We start from the raw sequence: 13,161 nt of genomic DNA, 5'->3' as shown, positions 1-13,161 counted from the left end.
TGTGGTACCAGAAACACTGCAACGGGCACCGGGGGCAGCCTGCTGGTGCAGGCGGCAAAAGACAGAGGTGTGCTGGTGCTCGTTGTAAATGCCCGAACACTTGAGACAGCTCAAAGCTCATAAATAGGAAGGGGGAAGGGGGGCGAACATGAGGCGGGCCTGACTGTCATGGCGGTGAAGGGCACTGCCGGCCTCCCGACGGGATTTCCGGCCTCCTGACGGCACAGGCTTACCCCTGTTTGGGCCGGGAACAGACATGCGGAGGAAAGCGCTGAGCACGGCTTTTTCCTTGGGGTATTTTGCAGTGTGACATTTATCTTCTGCACTCCGAGTACCATCTGTTTGTACCTGAAATTTTCCACTTTGCTTTCCTGAGGAGCCAGGCTCTGCCTCAGCGCCGGGTGTCTTCCTGAAGCGACAGGACCGCGCTGCGTTCTGGCCGCTGTCGAAGGGATGGGGTCTGTCCCAGCTTTACTGAGACAGTACCTCTGCAACATGTTAATCCCTGGCACTAGGGAGGTATATTAACAACAACGAAGGCTTTGCAGTCTGCCTGCATTTTTTCTTCTCCTGCTCCTTCATTGCTCAACTAGCTTTGCTTTGGCTCTGGTGAGATCACCTCACTGCTTTGCCAGTAAATTTTCACCCAGGGCTGCTAAGTTTCTAACTTGGAGGAAAAATAAGGGGTTGAAGAAGCCTGGGGAAACCATGAAGCATTTGAACAGTAACTTTAGCAAGAGCCAGGCCTTAGGGATATGTCGTACAAATGCCAGCACAGATACACTCCCCCGCTCCCCAATGTCCTTTCAGAAATACCTGAAAGATGTATGTAAGATTGTATGAATGCCAGCACCTACACCTGCAGTTACTCTTTCATTCCCATTGTGGGGGAAGACAGATTTAGCTAGAGAAAAGAAAAACCAGTAGAAGCAGAGGAGCTTGGCTGCATGGCTAGAAGTAGTATTTATTATCAGGAGAGCTGGGTCTTTTGTCGGAATGAACATATGTCTCTCCTCCCTCTGCAATGCCTGCCGTCCCCTGGGACATATTGCTTTCTTCCCTGCCAGCAAGCCTGTCCCCAGTGTCACTTTCCTTTCAGCCTTTGACAGGAAGCATAAGCCATTGCTGTCAGCCCACAGCGAGAGCCCGCTCTATCCCATGAGCTAATTGTGGCTCTGCCCTTGACACTCCTTGGGGCACAAGGCGAGGCCGTCAGTGAAGATCATTTTTTCCCCCCCACACCCAGCTTTAAAATGGGGAGGAGGTGCCTTTCTCCCCTTTCCCCATGGGAGTTCATGAGACCTGTGTCCTGCAAGCTCCGGCTTGTCCTGCGCTCACAGAGCCCGTTGGGCATCTGACCATCTGCGTGAGTAAATGCCGGGTTGGTTTGCTCCCCGCTAGCCGCCGGGCCAGGGCTGTGCCTGGGTGTGTTGCCTGCCGAGAAGGGAATCCTGACTGTCTGTCTGCACAAAGCTCTGAACAGATGCAACGGGCTCTGCTTTGACAAGGGTATTTTTAAATGTGCTCCAAACCCTTGTCAAGCCAGCTGTTCTAGAAGTGAGTTGAAGGGCATTGCCAAAGATGTGCCTTAGTAGAGGTAACATACCCAGCAATTTGGAAATAAAGGGCCTCTATTCAGAAGAGTTGAGCAAGGCACTTCATGGCCCCAAAGACATGGTCCTGTCTTCTCTGTGCCTCTCCCCAGGACAGCTGCATCAGGGAGCTGGGTGGTTTTTGTTTCTTTAACTATGAGGAGCTGGGCTATGATGCCGTGACTCGGCTGGTTGTGCAGCCAAAAGGCTTTGCTCGTACCTATCACCTTGGTGGCCAGGTGCTTGTTGTGTTCAACTGCTTCCAAAACCTCAACGTGCTGGAGGTGCCTGCTGGCACGGCATGACAGTTAAAACACGTAGGTTACACATTTGCCTAGGGGACAATGAGGCTTCATTCCCAAATCTGCACTTGGAGGAGAGACTCTGAAGAAAAGCACACACCAGATCATAGCCCTACGAGCATCACTACGAAGGAGCAGAACAGGCACACCGATGGAGGGAGGAGGTTGAGGTGGCATGGGACATGCACTGGGCCATACCGCATGTGCTGCACCGCAGCAGAGATGTGCAGTCTCACAGATGGCCAGGGCTGTGCGATGCTTTCCTGGGGCTAAGGCTCAGTAGCAAAGCCCTCCCAGCTGTTGCCAGTGCCACAAGTTGACGAAAAACAGCCATGGGGCTCTTGTAGCAATAGCAAATTATGGTGTTCAGCTCCACGATGCGAGGCAGAGTGCTGTCTCATAGGCTGTGCTGGGACATCTCCGTCCCTGTCCCCAGTACCCTGGTCAATACTAAGCCAGATAAGTGTGGGTGTTGGGGGTCAGGGGAGCTGCCTCCTCACCGCAGCACGGCTGGGCATGGCCATGGCTTGGCCAGAGCCGAGCTGGTGCTGCACCCTAGGCACAGGCTTTCCCCACACTGCCACACAGCCCAAGGTGGAAAAAGTCATTTTTACAGTGGCTTTGCAAAGCCACTCACAACCAATGCCATAGGAAAGGGGCGGGTTGTTTGATTGTTTTTCCTCCTTTCACGTTCCTGGAAAGAGGGGCCAGCTCCAGGCAGGCGCTTCGGAGCAGGACCGTGAGTCAGGAGGGCTGGGCTCGCCGCCTGCCTCTCCCTGGGGCTCTCGGGGGAGCCAGGCCAAGTCACAGCCCTGCGAGATGCTTGGCTTACAGCTGAACCACACGGCCAAAACTGCTAACCTTCTCCTGGGTTTTCCCTTAGCTTCGTCCCACCTTGCCTGCCCAGCACCAGCCGTGCTCAGAGCTGGCTTGGACTGGTGCTACCTGGCAGCCTCAGGCACCGCAGGCTGAGGGATTCCGGCCTTTGCTGGAGGGAGCTTCGCCTTCCTTCACCATGGGCTGGGGTGGCAGAGGCTTCAGCTCCTTCTCTCCCCCAGGCCACAGCAGCTGTCAGCAGCGGGACTGCCTCTCTCACGATGGGGTTGGACCTCCCAGGAGAGGCTCTGGGACCCCTCACACCCAGACTTACCAGCTTGTGCTGCTCCACTCGGCGTGTGTGCATGGAATACATGTGCAGTAAGTCCATAGCTCACCGAGTTTGTCACTCAGTGGGAGAGGAGCCCTGGCTTTGCTCTGAGCAGCTAGCAGGACTGGCTGAGCTCTCTGTTAAGGTGCTGGCTGGAAGGGGGAGAGTGTCAGTTCCTGAGGTTGGGCCTGCAGTTACGCCAAAACCTGATATAAACCAGCAGCTCCAGGAGTTGGGCTCCAGCAGTGAAGGTCCTTAGGAGCCTGCGTTCCTCACCGGGCATCGGTGAGTGCTGGGTGTCTCCTGCTCAGACCCCAGGAGCATGGCAGCCCAGCAGAATTTCTGTCACCTGTCTGGTCTGACAGGAAAGCAACTGGACACTTCAGGTCCACCAACACAACAGCTGTGAAATGGGCTTTCATTGCTTGGCAGTAAATGCAACAAATCCTTATGGTCTACATAATTTCTCAGTTGCTTGATGCTGTTTAGCTGCAGGCAGTGTGTAAAAGTCCAGTGGTTGACGCTGAAGGCAAAGACAGCGGGAGCTTCACACAGGTAAAGTGGCAGGCACCAAAATGCAAGTCCAAAACCGGTGGAAGGCCATGGAAACCTCTATTTTTATGCAAGAGTGCTTAGTCAAGAAGGGGGAGAGCTAGGTACAATTCCCTTTCATGTCACAGAGGCCAAACCCCATATCCCCTCTGCCTCATAATGGCCTTCACCACCAGGCATAAGACGTTCTGCAGGAAGGTGCTTCCAGCCAAAATGTTGAAGAGCTTCTATTTCAAAGAGAAAAATGAAGCATTTCTTGGCCCAGAGAAAAAGCCTCTCTACTGACCAAACATCGCTGCACCCTTTGAAAAGAGACTTGGGTTCTCTTAGCCCTGCTCCAATTCCACAGACAAGAGCAAAGCACGCACTAGAGAACAAATGGGATCCAGATCTCCTCTCCCTCACGCGAGTGCTTTTATCATTAGATTACAAGATCCAAGTCACGCTTTCCTTCTCATCTGATCTTGTCCCTGGAGCATGCAGATTAAGAGGCTCAAGTGGACTTAACGCCCACATTTCTTGAAGGCCAGAAACCTGCATCCTCCCCCCGGTTCACACCTGCTGGCGTACAAGCCGTTACAGACAAGGGAGGCTGTTGTCGCTTCTAATCAGATTTTTCTGATTTTGGCACAAGTTGCCCAAATACCAGGACGGAAGCTTATGGTTCAAAGATTCCTGGCACTCTGATGTATCAAATAAGGTTTTATGTGCAGGATCGTACATCGCATGTTGGCAGAGATTCATTCGTACGATCCAAATCTCCCTGAATGCTGGGTGGGGATTGGAATGGAGAGGCTGCAGCCCAAGCATCTTCCAGCTTCTTTCTCTCTCCGCACTACAGTCTTCTTCCCTGTCCTCACTCTGATGAACTGTGTCCTGCAATCACACAGCTTCCCCAGATATTAATTTCAGAGAAATTGTGAGTTCCTGGTGGGAACAGTGGCTTAAGGCAGAAGAACCACCTTGACTGAATGCACCAAAGGAAACTGGGAGTTCTATCATTATTTCAAAGTTGCATTAGAAAAAAACCTAATTTTCATTTAATTAGAGATGTGTCCCCACCTGCTGTGAAATATTATTATGGTGCTTAATTTAATCTTCACCATTTCTTTTACTTTTTCTTCTTTCAAAGAGCTAAGCAAGTTGAGCTTGGGGAAGACTCAATTACTTCGAGGTGTGTTGGCAATATCTACTTCAGGACCGACTTCCCGTGTGATAAGCTGTAAGGGGCCTGGCACATGTCATTTTACTGTAAGACCACTCCTCTTTTTTCCCCCTTTTTCTTGCCCACAGATTCCTTTTTCACAAGCCCTCCTTACCACTTACTCGCGTGGTCTGGTGACCGCTCACACTGGAAGAGGCTGCCTTTGCAGGGATGGGGCCCATCGCTGTTGTTCCCTGTTGACCTGCCACATCTCAGCCTACGCAAACACTGGGGTGTGAGTGTAACCTTGCTCCTCATATTACAACCAGGTTTTGATGTCTTCCAGTGCTCTTTGCTGTCCAGACCACGCAGAGAAGAGCAGCTCACAGGGCTGACCACCCTCACAGAGGCACTGGGTATCTCTGCATGGGTTACACTCACGTTGTCAAGGGCCGGCATTCCCCGGCACTACACCATTAGACACTTTTTCCGAGCGCGGGCTGGAAGCCCGATGTTCTCATGTGACTCCAGAGGCTGAGGCAATGGACACGTGTCTCTGCGTTAATCCAGCCCTGGGGACCGGCTCCACCCCAGGAGCTCAGAGCGCAGCCAAGCGCCCTTCAGTTTCAGGCTCCAGATCTCAGAGGATCAGACTGAAATGACTACCTCTGAGGACTGCGATTCTGGAGATGGTCCTTTATCGACCCACACGTTACCGCCGATAGTGAGCACTACCCACAGGGCTGGGGGTGAAGATCGCAGTCAGAGTAAGCTGGACTGCAGCCGAAGTTGCCAGGCCCCCTGCCAGCCAGGGCTGCAGATGCAATGCTTGCAGAGTGCATTAACTCTGAAGGCAGGGCTCATCTCTCTCCATCTGCTGACACTGGTTGGCAAAGGAGAGAAAGAATTTAGTGCTGCACGGAGTCTGGCTCTCCAGAAAGGCAAGAGGAAAAAAATACAGAGATGGAAATAAAGAGTGATCAGTAACCATGCCTTTAATAGCTTGTAAATATATATATTTTTTTAATTCCAGGCAACTAAGTTGTACATTTGTTGTGTATATCTGACATCTGAAAAAAACACGAGCCCACAATCTGTTCCATTTCATCCCTTTTCTAAAGCACATAAATTAAAGTATCAGTCACCCCAATATACAACAGCTTAATGAAGGAAAAGGTCTTGTTCTGTTTTTACAATTCAGTGTCACCTTTTTATCTGAAGCATTAGCTAGAGTTTTAGCTAGGTAACTGTCTTACAACAAATAGGAAAACTCAGAACTTAGGCTGTCCAGAAAAATTCAAGAAATTTCCACTCCCTGCTCTCAAACTCCACTTCCTAATAAAGCATCAGAGTAACATTTGCATTTCCCACCAGAAAATGAAAGACCCCAAAAAACTCTTCAAACACACCTGGGAAACACTGTTTGGACGACAGAGCTTATTAAACTTAAAACATTAACAGTGCAATGATTTCCCCTTCTACAACTTCAACACAGAACCTGAACTGACATTGGGATGAACAAGGATAAACAACTCCAGACTACAAGTAGCCTTTGGTGCCTGAGGCTGCTAAATGGCCTCGCACGCTTGATTTAGGTATCCGAGAAATGCCATCAGCTTTGAGACCACCTGCAGACTTGGGGACCCCAGGCCACCCAGTGGTTCGGGCTGAGGCCATTTCAGCATCCCCTTGCTGAACTCGGCTCAATCCCGCCTCGCACAGCGGGGATTTCAATCTGGGTGGGAAGACGCCGAGGATCCTCCTCTCGCACTGGTGCTGGGCTCAGCGCTTGGCACAATTCAGCCACGCAGCTCTGGCCACCACCCAAAATTATTCCCATTGAAACTGGGGACAGGCTTCTTGCTGATTTTAGCAGGTGCAAGATGACTTTATTAGCAATACAGCATGGGCCTTGAATGAGGGGAGGTTGCTCTTCCCTTCTTCCCGTTGGGGAATACATGGGCACTGCATACCTGGGGCTGCTCTTCATCAGTCTGCTTGGGAGCTGTCGGGAATAGCCTGTGCTCTAGGGCAAGGTACATCACGTACAGGAAAACAGGAGGCAGATAGAAACAGCTCATCTGGCTGATGCCTTCATCCATTCCCTAGCACTGAATAGAAAAGCTCTGATCTAGGAGAAAAGAAAACTTAAAGACGAAAGAACACAAAAATAAAGCAAAAACGTGACCTTTACTGCTTTTTCATCTCCCACTGTTTTGACTAAAGAACCCACTCTATAAGTGCAGCTAACTCCAGAGGCGAACGTACTCTTTCACAGTCTTGTGTGTGTGCAGCACTAGAACAAAGTCACAACTACAAGTGCAAAGGAATGTCACAGTCCTCAGAAGACCTACTCCGTGCACTCCCCAACAGCTTGAGTTTGCTGATAAAGTTAAGCAAAGAGGTTCATTCTTCTTGAGCACAAATGAAAATCTGTCAAACCAGCTTGTATTACAGAGAGGTTCTAAACTGACATAAATAATTATAGTCTTGATTAAAAATAATATATTATTCTAGATTTTTGTTTTTTTAGTTTTCATGTAAAACCCCTATACTCTTGACATCTAGGAATAAAGACAAAATAAAAACCAGGCACTTGCTGTGCCTTCTCAAGCACTATTGTGGTGTTTAAGGGACACAGAGGAACTTAACAAATGAGATTAATGCCTACAGTGGAAAACGAGAGGAGTTCTTCATGCCGTTGACTTTTTCAAGTCTCGGATTTGCTTTATCAGGTAGTTCTTCTCATCAGTGAATTGTTCGTCATCCGTCCTCTCTTTCTGGAAATTGCTCAGAAACTCAATTAGCTTGGGTTGGTTTTTCAACAGGATCTCCACAATAGGCTGTGTTTTGTTTGGACTGGCCACAAAAACCTAACATGCAAACAAAACCAGGCACAGCGAGACACAGAGAGAGAGAGAAGAACATCAGTCCCAACATCCCCGTAAGTTATTTTCTAACAAGTCAGCTGAAGACTGGCAGGCAGATACTCTGCTGCTACACACCTTGTCCCAAGGCACAGAGAGAGGAGTTACAAACATGTTGGTTCAACAGCGAACTGAAACAAAGCTACGCCTGTGTGTGGTATTGCTTCCCTTTAATTTTGCTCTTTGTTGATAAAAGCGGTTAATTGTAAACCCAGCTGTTGAGAGCGAGCTATCAATTCTCAGCCTCTTCCACATGCAAGACTTAAATACACAGAACTTAATTATCAGGAGAACGGAAAAGCTTTGTGTCAGTATTGATATCGTTTCCATACTAAACCAGGCCTAAAATTAGACTTGCCAGCTTTGTTTTGGTTTGGAAAAATAGGTCAGAGGCTCCACTTCCCTTTGCCTAATCCATTCATGGGAGTGTGGAAATTTCCAGGAGCAGGAGTGCCGTGCAGGGAGGTGATGTGAGACACAGATACTCACCTGGCACAGCCAGCCCAGCGCTGTGGGCTTACTGGTCTTCTCAAATAGTAGTTTTTAGGGATAAACCTAGCCATGCTCTGATTTTTCCTCCTGCAATGCCTAAAGTTGCAGAGTTTTCCAGCTCTGAACATGACCTCCTATGCTACAACACTGTTTCTTCAGCATTTTCTCTACCTTACGTGCCGTCTGAGTGGTTGTAAAGGCCACTGGTGACAAGCTCTTCCCAGGGACCTTAGGATGCTGCAGAGATACGGACTCTGCGGATGTCAGTCATGGGGGGCAGACAGGGCAGGGGTCCAGCAGTGGGAACACAGGCACAGCACACCCCTGGCCACCTCGGGAGCAGCTCCCACATCTGGCTCGCACCAAGGTTACCATGGCTGGTCAACAAAACACCATCCGAGCGCTTGTGCAACAACATAAATAACTCAAGTTATTCTCGACCCGATGAGAAGAAATTAAGGATGGACAGAACTGGAAAACGTCCAGTTTCCCTCCAAGCCTGTCCAAACCCAAATGAAAACAAACATCTGCTGACAGTACAGAATGGCATGTGGTCCGGCCGAGCGCAGGCAGCACGACCACTCGCCCGGCCCCAGAGCTCCTGGCTCCAAAGCTGGGGTTCTTCTGCAGGTTCATTTATCTCCGCTGAGGTTGTACCCACACGAAAACCTGGGCCACGTCCAGCTGCACAGGGAGCTGCCACGTTCTGTGATGAGGAATATACACACACCGTCCTGGGGGGCTGCGTTACAGCCTCTTGCCCCCTGAAACAACACCTGGTAAAGCCTGGGACAGGATTCAGACTGGACCCACCATTCAGCTTCGTACTCTCCAATTAGGGGATGTTATACAAGTGGTGTGGAAAATGCCACACGTGGGGAACATGTGGAAGGAATGGGGCTCGGGACACATCCACAGTGCCACACTGAGTACTTCTGCCCAGTCTGGGAGGTAGGACTATTTTTTTTTATTCCATAAAGGTGAGACAAAGCATCTACTCTTAAACCCTGGCATCCTGATGCCATAAAAACCCTAATCCCTCCCTATACTTTTGTCTCCTTTGGATCTCTCCTAAGAGTCCCTGCTTCAAGGTACTTTTGCTCTGCTCTGGGGAAAGAGCTGGAACCTCTACCATGCTGGGTGAATGCTCTCAGGCCCCAAGTGTTATACAAAGTTTTCCTTGATCTAGTGGCCAGGTCGTAGTCCCTGTGACAGTATACTATCTACATTATTCAGGCTGCCTTTGCACAGGTCTGCACATCACCCTTCTTTGACTACCCTGAGCTATAATCTCAAATAATTATTTTTTATTCCTACTTGCCACCTAAAATTTCTCAAGAGTAGCACCAACAGCTCCAACTCCCAAGGAGTGGCTACTCTAAAATAACAGCTTTTCTGCACGATGCTCCAAGCACTCAAAGTGCAGCATCTTACCAGGGACACATCTATCAGTGGGTCGGACAGCCAGTTCACAGCTCTCACTACACTTGATGGACTGTCAATAGCTGACTGTTCTGTCGCTGCCTGCAGCATCTGAAAGCACTATCCCCTCCTTTGCAAGGAACTTTGATATGCTGCTGTCGATGCATCGGTTCCCCTTAGATTGGGAAATAAAGGGTTTGGGGATGTAAATCACTATTGAATGTATTTTACAGCTTTCCAGTCTGTGCCTTATCTAGGGAACACGAATCTTGAAATCTCACAGGTACGAACATTTGGCTCTGGCTGAGACTGCAGCAGTTCATGCTCTCAGCTCGAGCAGCCCCACAATGCAGCTCCCCATGTGCTGACCTACAGCAGGTCACCACGCTGATAGAGGCTGGATATTGCCAGGATTTGGACTGTGATAAGCCCCCAGTCGCCTGGACAAGCTTCCTTTGAGAAAAGCAGTACCTAAGCCTACAGGCAGGGATGAGAAAAGTAACCCTTATAGATCTTCATTAAAAGTTTTTAATTTTGGAGTTCAGTTCCCTCTTTGTGACCAGAAGAAAACCATCAAGTAGACTGGCAGGACCCACATTTTCAGAAATAATCTAATTACGATGCAAACAGAATCCATTAAAGAAGGTCTGACCTTGAAGTGCTGAACACCTTCCTTCAATGAATATTAGGCCTCCTTATAAAGATAGGTGAAGGCTGACTCTCAAAATGAAGACACCTAAATCATTCTTCTTGTAAAAGCTACTTGGTCTGCAAACAGAACTGGAAGGTTTTAGTGGTAAACCTAGTAAATACCAGCATCTCATATTGGTCCTACAACTGGTATTACTATAGCAAATAATTAAAGAACTTAGTTTAATAGAAGACATCATATCCTGTTTATCTTCCTGCTTGCTTATTTATAATCTTCCCCTTGCAAAACTGTCAAACTGAACATTCAAACAAAGATCATCTTGACTGCCAGTCTTGCTCAGTGTCAACAGGGGCTCATAAAGAGAGAATGTTAAAGGACCAGAAAATTCCTGAAATGTTATTCAATACTTTGGCTAAGCAAACAAAATCAATTCTGCCAGTATCAACTAATCAGCTTCACAAAGCCCAGGATTAGGACCACCATGAGACTTTACTTTTAAAAGAAGAGCTCCTCTCATTCAGAACTCTGTGTTGTCATAGAGGAGGGGATAAATCCCTGAAAACAGAAATCATTATTAATGCTATATCTGGAACATTTCTACTAAAATGAAGTTTAAGTGAAGCTAAAACCCTTCACAGAGAGCTTCGTTTCACCTATGGTTTTATTATGAAAGGTTGCGTGTTCTAAAGCACTTAGTTCGGATATATGAGAGAGAGAGAGACCCAAAATAAAGAGAGTACTCATATGAAAATTCCAACTCTAAAAATAGCTGTTTCAGCATAGTTGCGTTTTGTGAATATTTGCAAAAGGCCTGGCATGAAAATCAACTCCGAAGCTTCAAAAGTTATCCAAAGTGGAACTGCTGCTCTCTTCTCCATTAAAAGTCATACACTGTATTTCTTCAAACAAATACCAAAATCACTTGATTAGAGAATCTGACCTTGTTTCCTTAAAATTAATAACCAGGCATCACCACCCTCTGGGACTGCAGTAGAACAAAAACGATTACAGAGGTTGGATACCCTGGATTGGGTATTTTAAGACTTACTGTGGGGTCACGCACAATCTTACTGTGTCAGGAAACTGCACACAAAAGTTCCTATGGTTTATGTTGCTTATAGCACAATGCTTTGCATAACACTTCTTGCCCTTTAAACTCTTCAGCTAAGAAAGAGAGGATATATCCCCACAAATGTGGTTTCAGCTTCATACCAAGAGGAAACTGTCAGTACGGTCAAATTATGTGAGACCATTTGTCGAGCAAGCTGCAGGAGGTAGCTCTGTAATGTGCACGAAAGAGAATGGAAAAATGAAACCAAGGTCACAAAACACAGTGTACCCGTTCTATTTTTAGATTTAAACAGTAAAATATATCTTGCTAAATGTCTGCTTAAGAACAAGAAAGTTGCATAATCCCAATTCACTGCTACAGGGTGTTTTTCTCAAAATAATCTAATTGTTTATGTGAAAGCCAAGAGAGCTTGTTATTAGCCTTTATTTGTAAATGCGTAAGGTCAAAGGAATACCTGCACCATGTTCACGTACATCTGAAAGATTTGTTTTCCCCTACAGGCAAACTCAAAGCAGGCTCCAGTAATAACTGTCACAAATCCATCACAGGAGCTGGAGAGCCTGTCCCAGTACTTGGTCCTCAAAGCGTGCATGCTCAAGACTGAGACCTCTCCACTGACATCAATGCAGAGAAGAACCGGTGTCTCTCAAAGCCTAAAACTCTGGGCGACCCCATTGGATTATTTATGGAGGAGGAGGAAAGCGGTGAGGTGTCTTAGCTTTTCCTGATGATTAAACACTGGCTAATCCTCATGCCTACGTTGTCTGGGACACCCAGCTTTACAAAGCAGCCAGAGGCCTTTAGGATGGTGCCGCAAGGCAGAAGCTCCATTTTGGTCAGGCAAAAGGAAAAGAAGGAACTGGAGCTAGGAGGAAGATCAAGCATGTCCTCAGTGGAGAGTGGAAGGAGGCATTGCAAGTGGGCACTCTCTGTCTTCAATTTCCCACTCAAGGCATCCTGGATGAGTGAGGTGTTCTCAGAGCTTGAAGGGGTACTGGCATTTTCAGCCACGAAATGTTCCTGCAAAATATTTTTGCACTAGAGGTGCTCATCATTTTAATCTCTGTCTTACAGTTTTGAATCTTCAATAATTAGAAATTGCCTCAGGGAGGTAAGAGTCATATGCCTTTTTTTGGGTCAGCTGGGGCATGGGAGTGTTGGAATCTTACAAAACAAGCACTTTTTCATTTCAACTGTGTCTAACTGGTGAAACATCTAAATCAGGTAATTTAAACCCAAATCTTTTGGCAGCTCAGACAGAGCAGCAAGTATCCACTTCTCAGTAGACCTTTGATTTCAAATCACTGTAGTTAGTCTACTGTAATTTCAACCAGGATTGCACAGGTATTTTGCAAGCACAGTTTAAAAATGCAGGCACAGTTTAAAATTTATGAGGTTAAAAGCTGAGGACAAGATTCCTCTCCCAGTTACATTAGCATGGAATTATTACAGCTGACAAGAGAACTGGGCTGAGAGACACTAACCCAGAAACAGGAGGCAGGGACACTGCAGAACAGGGCACAACTAGCCAGTAGTGTTTTCCCCCATTCTCTTAAATATGTAAGGATTTCCTTTAGTAATTCTCAAGAAGTTAGAATTCCGTTTAAGAAGTGAAATCAGAGGAAAACTATCTTCTCTGACCCGCTCTACAAAGCTAATTCACAACGCAATTTTCTGTAACATACCCTATAACTACCTTGCCTGCTGGGGAGAAGCTGAATGCTTCTACATCCAGCTAACCCAGATCCTCAGTGAGGACCTAAAAGGGGAGCTCTGCTGCACTTCTAGAGTTACTCTAGTGTGCTGCTGTTGGTTATAAACCAGCAATTTCCAGCTGATCAGGTTCTGCTCTCAGTCTG

The 13,161-nt window shown here is 47.5% G+C and overlaps 1 protein-coding gene across 1 annotated transcript in view; it reads right to left on the bottom strand.

The window, feature by feature from the left end:
* Positions 1–6,894: 6,894 nt before the first annotated feature.
* The window catches only part of LOC104164423 (calcium-binding protein 39-like), a 20,564-nt gene continuing 14,297 nt past the window's right edge, over positions 6,895–13,161 (bottom strand). Inside the window, exon 6 of the mRNA XM_009703748.1 lies at positions 6,895–7,610. Within this exon, the coding sequence (XP_009702050.1) occupies positions 7,431–7,610 (180 nt within the window). The 3' untranslated portion in view covers positions 6,895–7,430. The remainder of the gene's footprint in view (positions 7,611–13,161) is intronic.

This window comes from Cariama cristata, unplaced genomic scaffold, assembly GCF_000690535.1.
Source record: "Cariama cristata isolate BGI_N322 unplaced genomic scaffold, ASM69053v1 scaffold727, whole genome shotgun sequence".
Taxonomy (NCBI): domain Eukaryota; kingdom Metazoa; phylum Chordata; class Aves; order Cariamiformes; family Cariamidae; genus Cariama; species Cariama cristata.
This window is presented reverse-complemented; position numbering and strand designations above follow the sequence as displayed.